This window comes from Piliocolobus tephrosceles, chromosome 2 (genome assembly GCF_002776525.5).
Source record: "Piliocolobus tephrosceles isolate RC106 chromosome 2, ASM277652v3, whole genome shotgun sequence".
NCBI lineage: Eukaryota > Metazoa > Chordata > Mammalia > Primates > Cercopithecidae > Piliocolobus > Piliocolobus tephrosceles.
The window spans coordinates 119,702,433-119,727,591 of NC_045435.1; the positions used below are offsets into that span (position 1 = coordinate 119,702,433).

General features: G+C 35.7%; 1 protein-coding gene across 2 annotated transcripts in view; it reads left to right on the top strand.

Moving 5' to 3' along the window:
• The window catches only part of WDR49 (WD repeat domain 49), a 184,691-nt gene that overhangs the window by 16,699 nt on the left and 142,833 nt on the right, over positions 1-25,159 (top strand). For both annotated transcript variants that reach the window (XM_031935245.1, XM_023213507.1), the window contains exons 3-5: positions 10,030-10,470; positions 16,593-16,769; positions 17,635-17,809. In XM_031935245.1, the coding sequence (XP_031791105.1) occupies positions 10,030-10,470; positions 16,593-16,769; positions 17,635-17,809 (793 nt within the window). The remainder of the gene's footprint in view (positions 1-10,029; positions 10,471-16,592; positions 16,770-17,634; positions 17,810-25,159) is intronic.

Consider the following 25,159-nt stretch of genomic DNA (forward strand, 5'->3'; position numbering starts at 1 on the left):
AAACATCATGGTACTGGTATAAAAGTAGGCACATAGACCAACAGAACAGAATAGAGAACCCAGAAATAAAGCCAAATACTTACAGCCAACTGATTTTCAACTAAGCAAACAAAAACATAAAGTCGGGAAAGAACACCCTATTCAACAAATGGTGCTGGGGTAATTGGCAAGTCACATGTAGGAGAATGAAACTGGATTCTCATGTCTCATCTTATACAAAAATCAACTCAAGATGGATCAAGAACTTAAATCTAATACCTGAAACTATGAAAATTCTAGAACATAACGTTGGAAAAACCATTCTAGACGTTGGTTTAGGCAAGGATTTCATGACCAAGAACCCAAAAGCAAATGCAATAAAGACAAAGATAAATAGCTGGGACATAATTAAACTAAAGAACTTTTGCACAACAAAAGGAACAGTCAGCAGAGTAAACAGACAACTCACAGGGTGGTAGAAAATCTTCACATTCTATACACCTGACAAAGGGCTAATGTCCAGAATCTACAATGAACTCAAACAAGAAAAAAAGAAACAGTCCCATCAAAAAGTGAGCTAAGGACATGAATAGACAGTTCTCAAAAGAAGATATACAAATGGCCAACAAACATATGAAAAAGTGCTCAGCGTTACTAATGATCAGGGAAATGCAAATCAAAACCACAATGTGATGCCACCTTACTCCTGCAAGTATGACCATAATAAAAAATCAAAAACTAATACATGTTGGCATGGATGTAGTGAAGAGGGGACACTTCTACATTGCTGGTGGGAATGCAAACTAGTACAACCACTATGAAAAACAGTGTGGAGATTCTTTAAAGAACTAAAAGTAGAACTGGCATTTAATCCAGCAATCACACTACTGGGTATCTACCCAGGGGAAAAGAAGGCGTTTTACCAAAAAGATATTGCCCAAGCATGTTTACAGCAGCACAATTTGAAATTGTGAAAATGTGGAAGCCACCCAAACGCCCATCAATTAACAAGTGTATATTACACACAATTAACAAGTGTATATACACACACACACAATAGAATACTACTGAACCATTAAAAGGAATGAATTAATGATATTTGCAGCAACCTGAATTTAACTGGAGACTATTATTCTAAGTGAAGTAACTCAGGAATAGAAAACCAAACATCGTATTTCTCACTCACAAGTGGAAGCTAAGCTATGAGGATGCAAAGGCATAAGAATGATACAATGGACTTGGGGGACTCAGGGAAAAAGAGTAGGAAGGGGTTGAGGAATAAAAGACTATAAATTGGGTTCAGTGTATATTGTTTGGGTGGTGGGTGCACCAAAATCTCACAAATCACCACTAAAAACTTACTCATGTAACCTAATACCACCTCTTTCCCAAAAACCTATGGAAATAAAAAAATTTTTAAAAATTTGGTGATGAGTACTTACAATACTGTTTGGCATGGAACCGACACTTAATAAACATTTGTTGACTGAACAAATAAGTATACCTATGCTGTGCTGCTTTATATGGTATACATCTTTAATATATATTTATTAATGAATAAATCAATGGGTGGAAGGATGGATGGACGTATTTCTCCCAGTGGCTTACAACTTATCATTTGACATTGATTTTCAGTTTCTGGAAACAAATACTCACCAATGACTTAAGGGCAGTAAACCTTGGTTCAGTGAAATGCTAACCCACTGACAACCTTTGACAGAGGAGAAAATACCCAGACCAAGTTGGATTGTGCTTTCTCAATAATGTTGAACTGGGACTTTTGTCTTGGCCAAGTTCTTATTTGCAGAGTAGGAGAAAATAAAGTATTTCTTTCCTCATTTCATTATGAAATATGCTATTGGAAAGAGGAGACAAAAATATAAACAACATTTCTAAGGGTTGGCAGATTCTGAAAGATAAAATGTCTGCTTTAGAAATATCTTTTTCCTCCAGAAAGTAAGTAATATTTAGGCTTATTTACTAGAACTATACTTTAGCAACCAATCGATAAGTCTTAAGAAGAATAATACCCCACCTTTATGAGGGTCTTGAGTACAGGCAACCTCCTACTTTGTTGATGGGAATGTAAATGGATTCAACCTTTTAGAAGAGGATTTGGCAAAATATATTTAAAAAACTTTCAGGACATGTAAATTCTTTGATTCAGTAATTATGCTTCTAGAGAATTTCCCTTAGGAAATAATTGGACAGCTTAGCAATGATGTGTATGTAGGAATATATATATATGTTGCTGGGTTGTTTATACAAAATTGTAAAGCTTTGGGAACGATTGAAATTTTTAATAATGGGATTATAAATAATTGTATGTCTTCGCTATAAAATATTGTGCAGTCATTAAAAATAGTAATAAAGGCCAATGTATATTATAAGAGGCATAGCTTTATGGTATGATATAAGTGGGAAAAGCAACATAGAAAGATATGTATGTATATCATGATGCTATTTTGTAAATAATAAGTAGTCATTTCTGTTTCTGCCTAGAAATAAATATGAAAGGCTGATGGCATTATAAATGATTTTAATTTTTAACTTATCTTCATTTTCTAGAATACACGTGGATTCTTTTGTGCAAAAAATAAACATTTGTAAAAGAATGTTGGCACACTCAAGTTGCCAATGGCACATGATCTCTTCTTAATGGCAAAAATGTCTGTCAAGTATCAAGGTTTTTTTTTTAAAGTTTTGCACTTACGGTTAGAGCTCACTTTTCATATAAATGATGGTTAAATCCAAATCTTATAAAGCTCAGAGTTGAAGGAAACTTTAGAGTTTATGCTTTTTCTAAATAGACAGGCAGCTCACTAGAACTGACTGTAACTGCAAAACATGCTTTTTAGGCAAAAGGAAATGATTTTCAGAATATTCTTTGAAAAGAATTCAGGAAGACAGAAACATTTTCAAAAGGTCTAAAGTTGTGTCTAGTGATATAATCAGCTGGACATTTTGAGTATATTAGCTTTCTGGCTCTTGCCACAACAAATGTAGACAATTTAATAACTGGTTATTTTCTTAGTAGTTAAATAGATATAGCAAAATAAATATACAAACATTGTACTAGGAAGAGCTGAATGAGATTATGTTTTCTAATGGCTCATACTTTTCACCTTTATTAGAAGAGGAGTTCTAACAGAGGCATGAGCACTAATTATTACCTCAAAAAGACCCTATAGATAATATAGATTAATAAAAATCAAAGGACATATCTTTAAAACACTATTAAGTAGTTTTTATTTGAAAGCCTATATTTGAATGGGAGCACATTGTTTATTGGAATAATAAAGATTTTGTTAAAGCCATAGTAATTAACCTTTTCATTGAAGGAAATGAGAATTATTTTATGCTCTATGTTTTATAATGAAGTAAAATTTCCTAAATTCCTAATATTTCCCTATCTATATTAAGTGTATACTGTGAATTCATCCTGTTGTAGATGCGTCAGCAATAATTAATGCTTGAATAGAGTTGTCTAATGTAAAGAAGATGGCCGTCATACAGATTATCTTTTTGGTACTTCATGCAAACCCTGAGAGAGGTCATGACTGGCTTAAGGGCATACAAATGTTATGTGTCAAATCCAGGCATAAAGCCCAGACATTAACTAAATTAGCACTAATTTGAAGATGTGTGTCTGTGTATCCATGTGTATGTATATCCCTAAAGACAGCTCAATGGTAAATTATTTCACCACTCAGTATTGAATCTAATGCAAACTAAGAGTTTGTAGCAACTAAATGATGCTCTATGCAAGTTCCTTTTTAGATTGAAAAGTTATCTTTGCTCTCTTTCTGTGGAATTACTTTCCGCCAGTAAGTCCAGGATGGGGGTATTTGGCTCACAGAGCAGCACTACGAGCAGCTAAAGACAAGACAGAAGCTGGGATTACTCACATGGATGAAATGTCGCTCTTGTATATGTGAAAGAGCCATGGTTCTGGGAAGAGGTAAACTTTACTTTCACCAGGCTCACTTAGGACAGTTTTATATTTGAGCCTTTGAGGAAGAGCAACTGAAACAGTGTGTATGGTTGTTTCTTTTTAAGACAAAAATTAGCATCTGCTGCTGTGATGATAACAGTCATAGAAGCAGAGAGTTTCAGACCATTCTGCTGGTACAGTCTCCTGCACCTATTCTCTGGGCCCCTAAGAAATCTTTAAGAACTATCTAGTTAGCAACTAGCCACCCTGGTAGAGATCACTAATATTAGTAATTATGAACGTCTCCAAAGCCTTACACACACACACACACACACACACACACACACACACACACGAGTTTGGCTAAATTCTCAGAAAACCATCATTGCTGACATGACGACTCAATTTATAATTCTTCTATTCCCCAAACCCTTTAGCAGGGCATTAACACTTATTGAATATAAATGTGCTGTATATACATTAAATTATCCCATGTGCTATACGTACATTAAATTTTGAATAGATCTTCATAACAGCACTAGGAATTCATTATTATTATTCCTACTTAGAGGTGCCATAACTAGGGCTAAGACTTAGAGCTCCACCTTCTTCACTGCCACACGATTTCCCAACCACAGTGTATGATATATATAGTATGAAGACATGAATGAATTAATTCTAGTCCCAGAGGGTGGGAGTCACTGATAAAACAAGAATTATGTGGTAAAAGTTAATGCATTTGTGCTTTTAAGCTTGTATAAAAGATCAGTTACCTTAATTGTACATTTAACTAATTTATTCAAGTTGGCATATGATAGAATTAATAAACAACATATTAATCAAAGCATCATGCTTCTTCAAAAAAGTTAGGATTTTTTAGTAAAAATAAACTACTAGATTTTAACTGAAGGTATGGCTAAAACATGGTTTCATTTTCAAACTTAACAAACTAATGGGTGAACAATGGATAACAGAACTGCCAGCGACATCATACAATTGTACTTTCTGGGCCAAATTTCATAACCTAGCCATATTTCTTGTCTCTTTCCCCAGTGGATATTGGCATTATCAATGTGCAGAAAAGTATGTAGTTGATTGCTTATATTACTTTGAGAAAGAAAATTTGTCATTTACAATTTGTTTCTAATTCTACATTCTTAAATGTAAAGAATAAATTGTTTTGATATTTGTCAGAGTAGTTTTTTATTTTCAGAAATAAAAAGTAAACTACCAGCTTATAGGAAGAAAATACACTGAGATCCTGCTTTTAAATGTTGTTTTATTGATGAGACAATCTAAGAGATTGATTGATGCCATTATGTAATAGTTTAAAAATCAACATTGCCTTAGTTTTCAGAAATAGTTTGCAGTTTTGACACAGATGGAGCACTTTTAGGACCAGGTTTCTTTCTCTACCCTTGAAATCTGGGTCCCTCAAAAATGTCCAGCTATCTAAACATTTTAGACTAAAAATAACTGAAAAAAGATACAAATAATTAACTCCTGGCTGGTTCAAAGGGCTTGATATCAATTATTTCTCAGAAAGTTATTTTAATTAGTTAAGTGCCTGGACTAACCTCCATTAAACTAACCTCTATTATTTCAGCTAATCTTCATAACAATTTTCTTGCAACTGATGCTGCTTTACCTGCTTTACAGATGGGAAATTAGCAGCGAAGTACCTTGCCAGTAGTTCTCACAATCTCTGGTGGAACCAGGCTTAAACTTACATTAGTTTGACCTGCTCCACAATATGCTGCCTCTAGTGCTTCTTCCAGGCCTGACTTTGGCTCTGACATGGTGGGAAAAGTTTATTCTGTCATAATGAATCTCACTGAACTAAACAGCCCATCAATGTTAAGCTAAATACTTGTTTGAAATACAGTTAATCTTCATTATTTGTGAATTTTATACTTGAAAAGTTGCCTACTTCCTAAAATTGATTAATCCCCACATCAATACTCGTGGCACTTTAATGGTCTTTCCCAGACATGTGCAGAGTGGCAAAAAATTTGAGTCTCCCAATGTGTACATTCCAAGCGGAGATTAAACAAGGCAACACTCTGCTTTCTTGTTCCAGCTCTCATATTGTAAGCAAGCATCCTTTTTAACATCTTTCTCTCTCTTTTTTTTACCGTATGGCAATTTCTTTTTTTCTTTTTTTTCTTTATTATACTTTAAGTTCTAGGGTACATGTACACCTCGTGCAGGTTTGATATGTAGGTATACATGTGCCATGTTGGTGTGCTGCACCCATCAACTCATCATTTACATTAAGTATTTCTCCTAATGCTATCCCTCCCCCAGTCCCCCACCCCCCAACAGGCCCCAGTATGTGATGTTCCTCGCCCTGTGTCCAAGTGATCTCATTGTTTTCAACACCTCTTTAGTGCCACGGTTTTCACATGTTGTGCTTTTTGTTGGGGATTTCACTCTTTAAAATGGCCCCCAACTGTGGTAGTGGAGTGCTGGCTAGTGTTCCTAAGCGTGAGAAGGCTGAGATATGTCTTACCGAGAAAATATATGTGTTAGCTTCATTCAGGCACAAGTTATGATGCTGTTGGCTATGAATTTGATTGTGATTAATTAACAATATATTAAATAACATGTCTTTCAACAGAAACACACATAAACAAAATTATGTAGTGAGCAGTTGTACAGAGGCTTGCAGAAACTTAACCCTGTGTTTCCCCTAGGAGCAATGGTTCAGTATCTGCTAATTTAGTGTTCTCAGAGACTTTACAGAATATAGCTACGAACAGCAAAAATCAATTGCACGTGGCTTCACTGTTCTTTGTAATGGCATATGTATAGAAGTTAACTTATTGCCCTTTCATTAAAGTTTCACCATGGGGTAATTTTACTGGCTTCACTAAGCACTCTTCAGGGATTCACCCAATTTTCATCAACCACTTGACAGGCACACCTTGGAGATAGTGCAGATTTGGTTCCAGACCACTGCAATAAAGTGGGTATCAGGATAAAGTGAGTCACACACATTTCTTTGTTTCCTAGAGCAAATAAAAGATATATTTAAACTATACTGTGGGGTATTAAATGTCCTGTAGCACATATCTAAAAAACTCTACATATCTTAATTAAAAAATACTTTATTGCTAAAAAAAATTATCAATCATCTGAGCCTTTGGCGAGAGGTAATGTTCTTGTTGGTGGAGGGCCTCAATGTTGATGTCTGCTGACTGATCAGGGTTGAGATGAAGGTTGAGATGGCTATGGCAATTTCGTAAAGAAGATAACAGTGATGTTTGCCACATCGATGGATTCTTCCTTTCATGAAAGATTTCTCTGTAGCATGAGATGCTATTTCACAGTGTTTTACTCACAATAGAATTTCTTTCAAAATTGAAGTCAATACTCTCAAAACTTGCCACTGCTTTATCAACTAAGTTTATTTAATAGTCTACATCTTTGTTGTCATTCAGCAATGTTTATGAAATCTTCACTAGGAATAGATTCCATCTCAAGAAACAACTTTCTTTGCTCATCTATAAGAAAAACTCCACATCCATTCGAGTCTGATCATGAGATTGCAGCAATTCAGTCACATCGTCGGGTTCCACTTCTAATTGGAGTTCTCTTGTCATTTTTACCACATCCGCAGTTAACTTTCTTCATCTAAGTTTTGAACCCCTCAAAGCCTTCCATGACAGTTGGAATCAGCTTTTTTCCAAACTCCTGTTAATTTTGACATTTTGACCTCCTCCCATGAATTATGAATATTCTTAATGGCATCTAAAATTATGCCATTCTAGTGAATCTTTTCCAAAAGGTTTTTAATTTATTTTGCTCACATCCACCCGAGGAATCACTGTCTATGGTAGCTATACCCTACAAAACATCAGAATTGAAAGTTGAAATTATTTCTTAATCTATGGGCTGCAGAATGTACATTGTGTTAGCAGGCATGAAAACAATATTAAACCCCTTGTATATCTCTGTTGGAGCTCTCGAGCCACCAGGGACATGGTGGAGCAGTACCCTTTTAAGAGGAATATTTTTTCAAAGCAGTATGTCTTAGCAGTGGGCTTCAGTGAACCGTGCTGTATATTCAGTAAACCATGTATATTCAATAAACCATGCTGTAAACAGAGTGCTGTAATGCAGGCTTTGTTGTTTCGCTTATAGAGCACAGAAACAGGGTCTTTTTCTGTTGGCCAGGCTGGAGTGCAGTGGCGCAATCGTGGCTCACTGCAGCCTCTACTTCCCAGGCTTGAGTGATACCCCTACCTCAGTCTCCCAAGTAACTAAGACTGCAGGCTCATGTCACCATGCCCAACTCATTTTTTAATTTTTTGTAGAGATGGAGTCTCACTATGTTGCTCAGTCTTTTCTCAAACTCCTGGGCTCAAGCAATCCTCTCCTTCAGTCTCTCAAAATTCTGGGATTATAGGCATGAGCCACTGTGCCCAGTCAGATTTAGCATAAATCTTAAGGCCTCAGAGATTTTGGGAATAAAAATGAGCGTTGGTTTCAGCTTAAACTCACCAGTTAACATCAACCCCTAACAAGAGAGTCATTCTGTCATTTGAAGCTTTGAAGCCAAGCATGACTTTTTCTCTCTAGCTATGAAAGTCCTAAATGGCATCTTCTTCCAAATAAGGCTGTTTCATTTACATTGAAAATGTATTGTTTAGTGTAGCCACCTTCATCAGTTACCTTAGCTAGAGATTCTGAATAACTTGCTGCAGCTTCCACATCAGCAGTTTCTGCTTCATGTTGACTTTTATGTTGTGGAGATGACTTCTTTCCTTCAAACCTCATGAATCAACCTCTGCTAGCTTTCACCTTTTCATCTGCAACTTCCTTACCTCTCTCTGCCTTCATAGAATTAAGGAAAGTTAGGGCCTTGCTCTGTATTAGGTTTTGGCTTAAAGGAATGTTGTGCCTGGTTTGATCTTCTATCCAGACCACTAAAACTTTCTTCAAAGCAGCAATAAGGCTGTTTAACTTGTTTATCATTCTCGTGTTCAAAGGAATAGCACTTTTCCTTCAGGAACTTTTCCTTTACATTCACAACTTGGATGTTTTGTGCAAGAGGCCTAGTTTTCAGCCTCTCTCATCTTTTGACATGCATTCCCCATTAAGCCTAATCATTTTTAGCTTTTGATTTAAAGTGAGAGATGTAAAACTCTGACTTTACTTAAACATTTGGAGGCTCTTATAGGGTTGTTAATTGGCTTAATTTCAGTATTTTTGTGTCTGAAAAAATAGGAAGGCCCAAGGAAAGGGAAAGGGAAAGCAGAATGACTGGTTGGTGCAGCAATCAGAACATACACAACACTTATGAATTAAGTTTGCTGTCTTGTATGGGCGTGGTTCATGCTGCCGCAAAACAATTACAGTAGTAACATCAAAGATTACGGATCACAGATATATATGCATAACAGATATGATACTACTAATAATAAAATTTTAAATATTGTAAGAATTATCAAAATGTGACACAGGGATATGAAGTAGGCATGCTATTGAAAATAATGGCACTGATAGACTTGCAAGGTTGCCACAAACCTTCAATTTGTAAAAATCACAGTATCAGCAAAGTACAATAAAGCGAAGTGCAACAAAAGGAGATATATCTGTATTAATTTGCTGTTGCTGCTGTAACTAATTACCAAAAACCATGACTTAAAACACACAAATATATTAATATACAGTTCTGGAGTTCAGAAACCCCAAAGGGATTTTACAGGGATAAAATCAAGTTGTCAGGATTGCCTTTCTTCTGCAGACTCTAGGGGAGAAACCTTTCCTTGCCTTTTCTAGCTTAAATAGAGGTAACCAAATTCTTTGGCTCACAGCCTCACATCACTCCATGCTTCCGTCATCACATCTTCTCCTGCTTTACTCTTCCCGATATAAGGACTGTCGTGATTGACTTTTTGTGACTGAGAATGTCAACTTCTAGTCCTGTCAGTTACTTGGTCTCCAGCTTAAGTTCACTTGAGTATATTACTGGCATCAAGCAAAAGACATTTTTCTTTTCATGTTGGCAGAATTGCTGATTAAATTCACCTTTGTGGGTAGCACAGTGCTCTTGTGCATATGATGCTTTCACCGTTGTCTCACTATTGTTTTTGGATTCCCGTTTCTAGTCGCCAGAGCCAAGGAAAATCATTTGTATGTCCAGAGAAGACTTTACACAGAAGATGACGGAGATTGTTGGTTGGGGCACGAAGGAAGAATATGGGGAGCTCTTTGACAAAGTGGATGTGGCCCAAGATGGCTTCATTAATTGGGACAAGCTGACTTCCTTTATACTGCTAGAGCTTTACGAGCAAGATGAACGAGCAAAGGCAACTGTGGTGCCCCAGTGGAAGGACCTGGAATTCCTCCCAGTAAAACACAAGGACAACATTCAAAAAGTAATCTTCTTAAAAAGTTCAAGTCATTATCTGACGATTAGTAAAGAAGGTTTATTAGCAATCTGGGGAGAGAATTTAAAGCTGCAAGAAACATTCCCCATCACTTCAGATGCCACCAAGCTCAAACACCTGTGGGTGACAAGCCTGGTTTCTCTGGAAAATGTAAACAAGGTACAGACTCTTTATAAGAAAATGTACTGCTTGTAAAAAAGGAAAAAGTTTTGGGGTGGGGCTCCTGGCTAGCAGTAACAGAAAGCTATATTACTCTTGGTGGCTTTCTCCTGACCTGGAGGGAGAACAGGTAGTGCCAACAGAACTACATGATTTCCCAAGCTGTTCTCTTGGGTGCCTTGTAATGACACTGTGGCTGATGGCTCAGATTCCTGGCTCTGTCTTCAATGAGGCCATGCTTCATTATTAGCTTATAAGAACTTTACTCCTGTATAGTTTACAGCAGGATGGTGGATCTATATGTAGAGCTGAGAGGCTATTACTGTGCATGGCAGGATTCAATGCAATTAAGGAGAACTGCTTATCTAATTTTGATCACTGTACTAGTCAGTGTCTTCATTCTAATAGATAGGGCCCACTCGGTCTAAACATCTTCATATACCTATACCTCTCAGAAAGATAACATACTGTGAGCAAAATAATTTTGACAGGGAAGGTTGGAGCTTGAAGAATCCACATGTTAATATTTTATATTAAGCAGAAGGTAGATTTTACTATGAAAATTTTCAAGTGCATGCACAAGCAGAGAGAATAGTATTAGAAACCTGATGTACTCAGTATTCACTCAATAATTTTCAATTCACAGCTAATCTTGTTTCATCTATACCTCCCCCTTAAGATCCAAAACATCATATTATTTCATCTGTAAATATTTCTGTATTTCTAAAAGATGTCTCTATTTTAGCGTAGCCAAAATACCACTATCACACTTAATATCCATAGCAATATTTTCTTAATACCATGAAATATCCAGTCATGTACATATTTTCCTGATTGTCTTATTAATAGTTTGTTTCAATGAAGATCTGAATAAGGTCCAAATATTGTGAATGGTTAATATGTCTCTTCTGATATACATGCTTTTCTTTTTTCTTGCTTTTTTTTTTTTTTTTTTTTTTTTTTTGCAAATTTTGGCTGTTGCTGTTGCTGTTGATGTTTTTGTTAAAGAAACCAAGGTTTGTCCTTTAGAATTTTCTACAGTCTGGATTTCACAGATTGTGTCTACTTGGTGTTGTTTAATATGTCCAGCCATTCTGTGATTTTTCTAGTGAATTGGTAGTCAAGTGTAAAGCCTTGTGTAGTTTTGGAGTGGTTAGTTTGTTTAGAACAGATGGCTATGTGTTCTTCAGCCAGTAGATATGAAATACCTGGTTCTTCCTCTTCTTGAGATGTTAGCAGTTATTGCTGACTATTCCTAAATCCATGAATTTTTTAGGAGTCAGAAGATGATATTCTAATTTCACAATTTCCTTTTCCTTTAAGCTAGAATACCTCTATAAAAAAGAAATAATCCCATTAATTGTTTAGTCATCATGTGGTACAAATTAAAGGCAGAATAAATGTCTAATTTTTCACGTTTATTTGCCAGTTTTCAAAATAATTAGCTGGTTTTCTAATATTGTCTAAAAATAAACAATGAGTACTATTATTATTATTATCAGTATAATTGAAAAATCATGGGTTTAAAATTTTTGATTTGTTTTAATCTACTGAGTTGTTCTCCCATACCAGAAATTGCATCCTCTTTAGAGAGTGGGAACAATGCAGGTCGGCTTCTGAGTCTTTTTATAATCCTGACAGCACTTGAAAGCTTCTTTGTTTCCTGGTATGACAAAATGTTCTAGAATCATCTTGTATATTTCCTATGCCAGACCTAAAATCAGCATTTCTCCAAAAAGGCAAGTTATTTTTAGTGGGAAAATGTATGCTCTATTGTTTGGAACCATAAATCATTCTCATCCTCTGTAACTTCCTATGCCCTGATCTATTCATCCTCTCAAAATCACCATGGAGTAGTTATCATTCCCACTTTACAAATGAGAGACTGAGGAAAGAGAAGTTGTATAATTTACCCTCAGGCACAAAGGATGTAATCAGGGTTGCAAAGACTTGTAAACTGAGGCAGGCCAACTTTAGACCTGTGCTTCAGTCTTTGCTGCCTCCATAGTGGCTGCTGACATGAGATCCAACTCCTTTTTGCTAAGTATCTGGTGCTAATATTTAACTTGTATGAATTAAAAGATATAGTCCAGATGATTTTTCTATATCTGTGTGCAGTGTGCTGTTATTATTATATGATATTTCTGTTGCACTGTTTCTTCTTTTCAGCACTGAACTAAAATCTTAGTCTTTCTTTTGTGCTTACTCAATATAGAATCTTAAAGAATGTTGCTTTTATTCTTTTTGAAACAGATTTATTGAAATATAATTATACAAAATACACTGCACATATGAAACTGTCCCAAGCTGATAGATTTTTAACACATACATGACCTGTGAAAAATCAACAGTATGAAGAAGACAATGAACATATTAATCACCCTCAGAAATTTCCTTGCAGTGTTTTGTAACTCCCCTCATCCCTTTTTTGTTAAGCAAGCACTGATCTGCTTTCGGTCACTATAGATTAATTTGGATTTTCTAGAGTTTTGTATAATTGGCACCATACTGTGTGTACTCCTTTTTTTCTTTTTTCTTTTTTAACATGGCATTACTATTTTGAGAATTATCCATGTTTCGAGGTATACTACTAGCTTTTATTGCTCTGCAGCATTCCATTTTGTGGATATGGCCTCACAAACATTTGGTATGATCAGTTATTTTCTCTCTTAATTTTAGCCATTTTAAAAGGCCTGTATTTAGATCTTACTATGGCTTTAATTCATATTTACCTAGTGACTAATGATGTTAAGCATATTTTCATGTGCTGGTTTGCTACCTGTACATCTTCTTTTGTAAAATGTCTATCCAAATCTTTTCTAATTTTTTATTAAGGTTGTTATCTTACTATTGAGTTTCGAGAGTTTTTATATATTCTGGGTAGATATATTTATCAGATGGATACTTTGCAAAACCTGCATCTCAGTTTTTACATTCTCTTAACATTGCCTTTGGTAATTTCATTTTTAGATTGTTCATTGTATAGAAATACAATAGATTTTTCAAAAGTGGTAATATATTCTGCATCTTTCTGAAGTCATGTGTTAGTTCTGTAGTGTTTTTGAGCATTTCTAAAATTTCCTATATATAATATCATGTTATCTCCAAATAGATATAGAGATCTAGTTTAACTTCCTCCTTTTCAATATTGACATTTTAAAATTTCATTTTCTTGCTTAATTTATCTGGCTAGAAACTCCATACCATATTAAATAGAAGTGGTGAGAGTGAACATCCTTGTCTTGTTTCTGATCTTATGGGGAATATATGTATTTTTTCACCAATATGTGTGATGTCAGCTGTAGGATTTTTGTTGTTGTTGTTGTTGTACATGCTGTTTATGAGGTTGAAGAAATTCTCTTCTATTCCTGGTTTGTTGAGTGTTTTTATCACAAAAATGTGTTGGATTTTGTCAAATGCATTATTTGCATCTACTGAGATTACCATATAGCTTTTGTCTTTTATTCTATTAATATGATGTATTACACTGATTGATTTTTGTATGTTAAACAAACCTTGCTTTCCTGGGATAAATATTACTTTGCTATGATGTGTAAACTTTTTTGTATGTTGCTAAATTCTCTTTGCTAGTACTTAGTTCAGTATACATTTTACATTTACATTAAGAGGTATAGATCTGCAGTTTTCTATTCTTGTGATGTCTTTCTCTGGTTTCAGTATTAGGGTAATCCTGGCCTGATAAAATGATTTGGGAGGTGTTACCTTCACTGTAATTTTTTGGAAGAATTTGAGAAGTATTGGTATTATTTTCCTTGAAACGTTTGGTAGAATTTATCAGTGAAGCCATCTAGTTGAGGATTTTCTTCATGACACTTTTTTTGACTATTAATTTAATCTTTCATTCATCATAGTTCTGTTGATATTTTCTGTCTTATTGAGTTGGTTTACATAGTTTTTGTTTCCTGAAATTTATGCATTTCATAAATGTTAACTAATTTCTTGGTATATAATAATTTTATTATCTTACTAATGCTTTTTTATTTCTGCAACGTCGATGGTACTGTCCACTGTTTTATTTCTGATTTTAATAATTTATATCATCTCTTTCTTTCTTTCTTTTTTTTTTTTTTTGAGACGGAGTCTCACGCTATCTCCCAGGCTGGAGTGCAGTGGCACGATCTCTGCTTACTGCAAACTCTGCCTCCCAGGTTCACGCCATTCTCCTGTCTCAACCTCCTGAGCAGCTGGGACTACAGGCACCTGCCACCATGCCTGGCTAATTTTTTGTGTTTTTAGTAGAGATGGGGTTTCACCGTGTTAGCCAGGATGGTCTCGATCTCCTGACCTCGTGATCCACCCGTCTCGGCCTCCCAAAGTGCTGAGATTACAGGCGTGAGTCATCGCACCCAGCCTATCATCTCTTTTTCTCTTGGTTAGTCTAGCTAAAGTTTTGCCAATTTTGTTTATCTTTTCAAAGAACTAATTTGATTTCATTGTTTTTCTCTATTGCTTTTATATTCTCTATTTGCTTTATTTCTGTACTAATTTTATTTTTTTCTTCCTTCTGCTGGCTTTGGATTTAGGTTGCTCTTCTTTTTCTGGTTTCTTAAGATGGAAAGTTAGGTTATTGATTTCAGATTTTTTTTAGATTGATGTTTGCAAATATAAATTTTACTCTAGACATTGCTTTTACTCTATTCTATAAGTTTTTTGTATGTTGTGTTTTTGTTTTCATTCATCTGAATGTATTTTTTTCATGTCTTTTGTGATTTCTTCTTTGACCCATTGGTTACTTAGAAGTGTGTTGTTTTATTTCCATGTAGCTGTGAATTTCCCAAATTTTGTTTGGTTGAATGACACTTCTAATTTCATTCCATTGTATTTGGAGAATATAATTTATATAATTTCTAATCTTTTACATTTATTGAGATTTGCTTTATCACCTAATATATGGTCTACCCTGGAAAATGTGCCATGTGCAGTTGAGAAGAAATGCATCCTGCTGAAGTTGGAATGGTGTGTTCTTTAGACATACCTTAGATCTAGTTGGTTTATAGTGTTTGTCAAGTCTTCATTTTCTTGCTGATCTTCAGCTCAGTTGTTCTGTTATTGAAAGTAGAGTATTGAAATCTCCAACTGTTATTGTTGAAATGCCTACTCTGTCTTCAATAATTTTAGTTTTCACTTCATGTGTTATGGGGCTGTACTGTTAGAAAAATGACAGATGTAAATCTTCCCTTTTCAGTAATTATATCAATGGACTAACCACTCCAATTAAAGAGCAAAGATTGGCAGAATGGTGATTTTAATAATTTATGCATGTTTCTTAAAATTTTCTATTTGATGAGACATCATTCCCATTTCTTTCTCTCTCTCTCTCTCTCTCTTTCTTTCCTTCTCTCTTTCTTTTTTAAAGATGGGAGTCTCGCTACATTGCCCAGGCTGTTCTTGAACTCCTGGCCTCGAGCAATCCTCCTGTGTTGGCCTCTCAAAGTGGTGAGATTACAGGCATGAGCCATCACACCCAGCCACATACTTTCCTTTACTTCTTTAGACCTTGTTTTCTTTAGTTGTTTGAATATATATATGTGTGTGTGTGCGTATATATATATATATATGTTGAATTGAAGTCTTTTCTAGTAAATCCAATGTGTGAATCTCCATAGGGACATTATTGACTTATTTTTATGTTGTTAAATATTTTCCCCTTTCTAATATAGCCTTTAGGGTTTTCTCTGACTTCGGATAAAGCTACTTATAGAGTCTGTATCAAATGATTTCCATGAAAGTCTCTATTTGCATCATAAAACATGGTTTGTAAAGTTTCTGGTATGACTGTATAATGCCATATCTTTGTGCCTTAGTTCTCCTATGTGATTAGAGGTCTAGTCTCCCATGGATGGGGATGTTGGTGAGCGTGTGGAATAGGGATAGGAAATAAAGCATGTTCAAATGCCTCTAATAGGAAAAGTTTCTTCTTGGCTAGATTCCACAGTTAGGATAAAGTACACTTGTGCCACTGTTCTTTGCTTCTGTAATACTGTTAAGGATCCTCAGAGAACAAAGTCTGATTTGGCAATTAGAGTGGCATGTCTGCTTTGCATATTAATTTTGCTAAATCCATCAGAATTACTTTCTGATTTTCTACTCTACTACTTTAGATAGCAGTGGCTTTTACAAGTAAAGAGATTTGTTTCTATGATCTTCTGTCCAAAGAAGAATTTGCTTGCCAATACAAACTCCAAGGCCTGAAAGGAACACCAATTTGCATGGATTATTGGTATGATCCCCTTGATGCCAATGAATCAATTCTTTCTTTTGGGGATATAACTGGAAAGGTAAGTGAGGGTAGATTAAGATTGAATACTATGGATTTAATCATCAAACTGTAGTTTAAAATAGAAATTAAAATGCAATGAGTGTGACCTCCAAATTTAATTACATTATGGCTTGTATGCACATTGGACATGGAAGAGATGGATTAGGTTACAGTTTGTCTTCTTGCTTACAAAAACAAATCTTAATGGTGTGTGTGGGTTTGTTTGTTTTTTGGTCTGTCTATAGTCTCGCTTTTCTCATTTAGAAAAAAAGATCTTCCTAACTTTTTTCACCATAGGATGCTTAATTTATTAGATCCCAATGTGAATAAATGTTTAATATTAAATGATTACATTTATCCCTCAAAATGCTTTCAAATTTATTGTTCTGGTTTTCCTACATATAGAGTATTGGGTTTCTCAGTACCAATTTCCTAGCGAGTGCCCATTGTCTGTATCATATAACAAAAAGATTAGAGATGGCAGCTCTGAAACCTAGATACTGGATACAAATATTTCTGTCTTCCTATCAAATTTCACCCGACCTATGAAAAATTATTACTTACTGAATGAAACTAGAATATGTCTGTGACCTCTGAAGTAGGCTAATTTAAACAATTTCCTTTTGTAATTGTGAAAGCTTTTCATTCTTACTATTTTAACGACAAATGTGTCTTAAAAACAAGTAAAAGACTGCCCTTTGGTAATTGTGTCACCAAACTAATAATTGTTCTGTTTTTTAGTATAACAGCCTGCATCCTTTAAATAATATTGAAGAAATTCTTATTAAATTAAGAGCTATTCCTTATTAAACTGAAATAACATAGAATCTTCTTGCAACAATTATCCTGTCCATGACTGTTGTTCTTTCAATGTCTCCGTCAAGGTTCAAGCAATTGCTTTCACAGCAGCCTTGATTTCCCTGTTTGAACGGCCTGCTAGTGCATGTGAAGATGGAGAAGGCACCATGACCATTAACTGGGCAGAGCTGCTCTCTGGATGTCACAAATGTTGCCATATATTAGAGCATAAACTTCATCAAGGAGACTGGGTCAGGCAAGGTATTGAATTTGAACAGTAATGAAAGTAAATGGTCACCTCTGACTTGTACATTTATATTATTTGATGAAAATGCTTCACACAAAACGTTTAAGTCTAGAAACCAATAATTGGTTCTCTGGAGGTTGTGGCCTGCACTCTACTATAACTTGAATGCTGGCAGGGATTCTTTCTTTTTTTTTTCCTTCTGAATTTATGCCTCATACAATTAATTCAGGTGACCAATGTGCTCAAGAAATCTTAAGAGAAAGGAAAACATTGTCATATAGTTCATTTAGCTTCAACTCAACTCTGATCCTAGCTAATCTCATCTAGTTACATTCAGGGTTGTTTAATGAAAGAAATTAACAAGTTCCCTCAAGACCATTCCTTTGTTTTATTTATGTTCTCATGGGAAGCATATTAGTTTGACTGCCTTTAAAATGGAATCGTCTTAATTTTCTTTTCTTATTTTGATGTAATGACCAAATTTCTCTAATCTAGAGTACTTGAGTGGCAGTTCTTTGTGTAATAAGACTATGTTATAAAATCAGCGTCTATAGAAAACCAGAACTTTCTTAAAACCTAGTCACCAATGAATTAGTTTCATAAAATATCTTAATTTTATCTGATGGCTCAAGATTCAAATGTGCAATATCTGCACTAATATTTCTTTGTTTAAATACTAAGGAGTATGATAATTTTCTCACTTCTAAATTGCTGCATTAAAGAATGTCCACTGAAAAGAATGAAAATTAACAATCTCATTGACTTTAATGAAATTTGATGAGATTAATGTTATTGGTCTATTCCTAATACAGTTTGAAGAAGAGACAGTCAACATGGATCCAACTGTTGGCTTTTATGGTAATTTCACCCTCTTTGGGTTTCAGAAGGTTGAAACTAATTCTTTAATGTATGCCCACAGTAATAATTTCCTATGCGAGGAACTATGTGCTCTGCATTTTTTTATTTGATATAAATCATACCATGCCTTTAGTACTTTCTATACATGTTAAAATTCTGGCATGATATTAATTGCAGGAAAAACAAAAGATGACAGTTTTTGGTCATCTGCTAAGTGTGATGGGCAGAAAAGTACGTGTTAAGTTTTCATAACATGAAAATGAGAATCAGAGTATTAAAAATATCCAGAATGGAGCTATCTCAACTTCTTCTGAAAAACATTATATTTTTTTAATTTGTATTCATATTCATTTGTTCTTTAGATACATATGCCAAAGACTAGATTATAATAATAAAGTGATAGTTCTTGAAATTTACTCCCAGTAGGTTCTCTGAAATTTAATGTATTATTTGAGTCAATAATCTTAAATTAATATGAGTAAATACAGAGAAGCCTATAGAAAGCTGTCTTAGAAAGGGTTGGACAGATAACAAGTAAGGCTTTTAAATTGTTATTGTCTTTTCCAATTATGCATTATATCTATATACTGTCATGTTTAGGAAGAGAATGGGAAAGCTCTCACTGCAGACTCTGCCTCAATTTTATTTAAGGTTCTCAAAAAATCAACCATACCAATGAAGTAACCTATCAGTGAGCATTTGTCTCTTAAGTTATAGGACAAGGATTGTTCTCTAGGTCAATGCTGATTTGCTACTTATCGTGTGTCCATCATAGCATTCTGATCTTTGATTCCCTCCTCTACTGACAAACGAATATGGGAATTTAGTTTAGTATTAGCAGTGGAGATTCACGTTTATGACCTAAGGAATCCAATTTCACAGTCTGGCGTCAAATCACTGCAAAGTAGGAATTGGCTACAGAGACGTTTTACGTATATATAAAGAACTATGTATGTAATACAAATTAGATATATATACACATACATACATATGTAGTTAAGAATCTTTGCTATCTTATTCATATTACATATTTCTCAGTTCTTTGAATAAAAAATTCATTATAATCAAGTAGATAATTTTTGGGACAACAACAGGAATACACACAAACACATTTACTTTCAACAGTTTATTTGAATTATGGGCTTGAGTGTCAATCAATCAACAATTATTTATTGATCTTTTGTGTGTCTTAAAATGGTCGTCGGCATTTGAGACTATAGAAGAAAGATTATTTATAGACTCAACCCTCAGAAAACTTAATAACTGAAAGAAATAGAAACTAATACAAGTCACCTTATTAGAACATTGTTAAGTGGTACTGAAAATTAACTACTAAACCTTATAAACAAGATTTTGACTCCTAGAGTAGTTCTTAAGCTGACAAGCCATAAGAAAAAGCCTTAAGGATTAGTGGTGGTACTTGAAGGATGGATGAGGGAGAGAAAAAGAGAACATGGGCAACATGAGCAAAAGTAGACAAGCAGGCACAATGATGACAGAAAGAGACGTAGGCATGAATAGATCAGACACTGAATATTAGGGAAATAGAAACAAATAGGTCACATGGGAACAAAAGGTTGGAAGATATGGGTTGTGAAACATTGAAGGCTTTTGAGGAAACTTGGACAGACCCAATGCAGACAGCATTTAGGAAAAGTTTACTTGGTAGTTTGTTCAGCATGGATTGGAGGAGAAAGAAACTGCAATCAGACTGGCTAGTTAGAAGGTTTTTGATCATCAGAAAATGGAAATGATAAAGAAAGGACAGAAACAGGCATGTCTCTGAAGCAACCGTCTTCAGGATTTGAGGTCTAAAAATGTGGAATGATAAACCATTTTAGGATGTCTTATAGAACTTTCCACTTCTAGCTGGGGAACTTTTTATTTGAAGATTACAGATCCCCACCTGGCCCAGTGCAAAGACTCTTCACAGCTCATCTTCTCCTCCTCCGGAGGATTCTTCATTCTGAGATACCCCCGATTCTGCAACCAAAGACGAGTCTTTCTTTTAAAAAATGTTTTTGAAGTTTCTTTTGTTTGTTTGTTTGAGATGGACTCTCACTCATTGTGTCGCCCAGGCTGGAGTTCAGTGGTCCGATCTTGGCTCACTGCAATCTCTGCCTCCCAGGTTCAGTGATTCTCGTGCCTCAGCCTCCCAAGTAGCTGGGATTACAGGCACATGCCATCACGCCCGGTTAATTTTTATATTTTTAGTAGAGACGGGGTTTCACTGTGTTGACCAGGCTGGTCTCGAACTCCTGACCTCAAGTAATCTGCCCATCTAGGCCTCCCAAAGTGCTGGGATTATAGGTGTCAGGCACCATGTCTGGCCTACCACAGAAGAGTCTTTCTTGCCAACGTTTTTCCTGAAACGTCCTTTATTTTTTGCCACTTCACCTTACATCAAACTCTTTATTTTGCCTCTTCCTCTGTCTAATTCAGATAGACTCTTCATTGCATTATTTGCAAGGTTCTCAATTTTGGCATTACTCCTGAATTCTTCTTCAAAATCTTGCTTTGCAATGCTGCCCACCTCGTGAACCAAACCTACCAATTTCTGTACCCACGTTAGAATTTGGGTCCTGCCTCTTACCTTCCCAAGCCTAGAAGGAAATTTGAATGCCCCACATGAAAATTACATTTACGTATAAATGGAAATTAAAACATCCTTCTTGGGGCAAGCACTATATTGTTCATTCACCTTAGTATCTACTATAACACATAATACAATGTTTTGTAAGATTTTCTCTTTATCGCTGATTTTAAGCCATTTGATTATGATGTAACTTAGTTTTTCTTGGGGTGTGTGTATATATGTATATGTGTTTATACTGGTTAAAATGCATTAAAATGCTTGGATTTGTGGATCTGTAGTTTTCATTAAACTTGGAAATTTTTCTATTGTTATTTTTTCAAAATTTTCTTTCTTCTCTCTCTCTCTCTTTTTTTCTCTAGGACGCCAATTATTTGCCTTTCCAGAATTCTGTCCCATATTTTCTAGCTGCCTCATGGTCCTCTAACTCTAATCTTTGTTTCTCCAACTCTGGAGATTGCTAGGCTCTGTGTGGTTTCCTGCTCTGTGTACTGATAGTTTGGAAATTTCTTCCAAGAAAGTCAGAGCGATTGTAGGGCCCACTTCATTTGTTTCTCTTCCTTCAGGGTTCACAGTTCTACTTTGCCTACTGTCAAAATCTGAAAATATTGTTGCTAATATTTGTCCAGTTTTCCAGTTGTTTATGGTGAGAGATTAAATTCAGTCCTTGTTATGCCATCATGGCTGGAAGCAGAAATCCAGCACAATGCTTTTTAAATAGTGAATATACAATAAATATTTGTCAATCAGTTAGTCTCTCTTTTATTGAGATCTTTCAGTCACCTTAACACCCTTTACCAGCTGCAAGGATAGGAACTTCTATGTGATATTCACCCAAAAAACATTTGCTAGGTAATTACTATGTAATAGGCACCATACTAAGCACTAGCATATTTCAGCTGAATTCTGTTATCTAGATCCATTCCAAGAAACTTAACTTCTAGCATCCGACTAAGAAGATTTTTAAATAATCTCTTCAAGGTTTGTTTATTATCATGTTCACTTTGAAGCACTCAAAACTAAGTAGCCAGTCAGTAACACTTAACAAAGTATCCTTCTGCACATGGTATTGTGTACTAGGAGCTCTGTGATAATTATTGTAGGGAACAATGGATAATTTATTTATCAAAGGATGCTGGAGTGAGTGTCTTGTTGAGATTGGTTAAGGGCAGAGAAGAACTGGAAGCTTATCTATTGGTGCTGAGAAACTGAGTTGTATTTTAATATTAGTGTATGCCAGAATGAACTATCTGAAGTCCCGTGAAAGCATTATATTAATTTTCCTCTTCCTTTTTTCTTTTTAAAAGAATTTCACTTGTGTCTCTAATTAATAATTCCTATTACTTTCCTCTATGGGATTTTATGTTTTGATTTTGAGCAAGAAAAGCCATTTTGCAATTTGACTTTGAAGGTCTTAGATAAATTATTGGGTGAACTTTCACATGAAAAGAGAAATACCAAAAGAAATTATGGTTAATATTTGTAGAATTAATTTATTTCTTTCTCTCTTTCTTTCTTTCTTTCTTTCTTTCTTTCTTCTTTCTTTCTTTCTTTCTTTCTTTCTTTCTTTCTTTCTTTCTTTCCTTCCTTCCTTCCTTCCTTCCTTCCTTCCTTCCTTCCTTCCTTCCTTCCTTCCTTCCTTCCTTCCTTCTTCTTTCTTTCTCAATGGAGAGCCACGAGTGGTGGTCCATGCCTGTAATCCTAGCATTTCAGGAGGCCAAGGTGGGTAGATTGTTTGAGCCTAGGAGTTTGAGACCAGCCTGAGCAACAAGGCGTAACCCTGTCTCTATAAAAAACACAAAAATTAGCTGGGTGTGGTGGCATGGGCCTGTAGCCCTAGCTACCCAGGAGGCCAAGGCTGGAAGGATCACCCAGCCCAGGAGATTGAGGCTGCAGAGAGCCGTGATCACCACTATACTCCTCAGGTACCTCTGAAAGGTGAATATACTTCAGTCCTAACCAACGAAAGAATGCCTTTTCTTAGATTTAGCAATAGTGATTAGAAGCTTAAATATGACTTTTGGTTGTTGTTTGAAGCTCAGTTATTTCAATACGAGAAAAGAGAGGAAGACTGAAATGAAGAGGAAGGCAGAAGGAGGAAAGGTAGGATGGATTCAAATGTAATAGAGTGGGATTTGTAGTTGTTTTGGATTCTGCTCCTTTGTGCAAGATTTGCTGTATCAGGAGCGAGCAACCAATGGCTGTTTAATTTGGGATTCTCTTTACCCCAGTAACATGATTCGATATTCTTAGAACTCTTCATGAAATATTTTTGGTGATTTTTGTCTCAGTGTGAGGAGGGAATATACAGTTGAGGAAAGAAAGAAATCCTTGAGCAAATACACTAATAGTTTTTATTGACGCTAAGGATAAAATATCTGTAAAAATGAAATGTCACAGGAAAAACTCAGTTTCAGACATAAGAGTATTAGCATACTGCTTTAAGATAAGGTTCAAATTTCTTATTTAAAACTTTGAAGGAGTGAATGTTTTCATCTTCTCTGAGTGGTTCTGTGTCATATTTTAATGGAAAAATAATTACATTCTGAAATACTTGTAAAGTAATTATAGAGATTTTGTGTAATAGTGCTAAGATATAAATGTCTTGAATTTCAGAGAATTTTCCTTTTTAATAATTTTCTCCTCATATAGACAGTATCATTGGAAACCTTGGAAACCATAGTCTGGGAATGCAGATATTGAAAGAATGAGGCCATGCGCGTTGTCTCATGCCTGTAATCGCAGCATTTGGGCAGGCTGAGGTGGGCAGATCACCTGAGTTCAGGAGTTCGAGACCAGCCTGGCCAACATGGAGAATCCCTGTCTCTACTGAAAATACAAAAATTAGCCAGGTGTGATGGCGGGCGCCTGTAATCCGGGCTACTTGGGAGGCTGAGGCATGAGAATTGCTTGAACCTGGGAGGCAGAGGTTGCAGTGAGCCGAGATTGCACCATTGCCCATTGCACTCCAGCCTGGGTGACAGATCAAGACTCCATCTCTGGGGCGGCGGGAGTTGGGGAGGGAAGAAAGAAAGAATAAACATGAAATTGCCAGCAACAAAAGTCATTGATATTTTATTGCGTTGAAAATGTTTTCTCCCATTTGACCAGGGCTAGAAGAAGACACAAAACAGTTTGAACTGTTAACAAAATCACTAATTACTTTTTTTGCTTTTTTTTTTTTTGAGACAGTCTTGCTCTGTCACCCAGGCTGCAGTGGCACAATCTCGGCTTACCGCAACTTCCGTCTCCCAGGTTCAAGGGATGCTTTTGCCTCAGCCTCCCAAGTACCTGGGACTACAGGCACGTGCCACCACTCCCGGCTAAGTTTTTGTACTTTTAGTAGAGACGGGGTTTCATCATGTTAGCCAGGCTGGTCTCGAACTCCTGAACTCAGGTGATCCACCCACCTTGGCTTCCCAAAGTGCTGGGATTACAGGTGTGAGCCACCACACCCAGTTGCTAATTGCTGCACTAATTAGTGGAACAAGTGCCAGAAAATTTAGAATACAGACTCCTCAGGGAGTCTTTATAATTGATAGGGGCTAAGTTGGCAGAGAAGCCAGATTTAATATCTTGCTTGTGTGTGGCTCTACTTCCCTGCATCTAAATCAGTCTTCCAGACCCTACCGAGGTAGCTAGACCACACTGTCTTTCCTGCCAGTTCTGTCACTATGTTTAAAGTAGTTGAAATCCACTGTGAGCAGTGACCCTGGTTTGAGGAAGGGGATCTATGTCCCACAGCTTGTTCTGTAGCATGGTAGAAGAATACGATTCATTTGTATCATGGACATGCGCCTACTTGGCATTTTGAAAAGTAATTGAATTAATTGCATTATTATTTTAAAATATGCTTAGCAGTGCTGAATTCTTATTTTAAAGATAGAATAGATAGTTATACTTTATTTTTTAA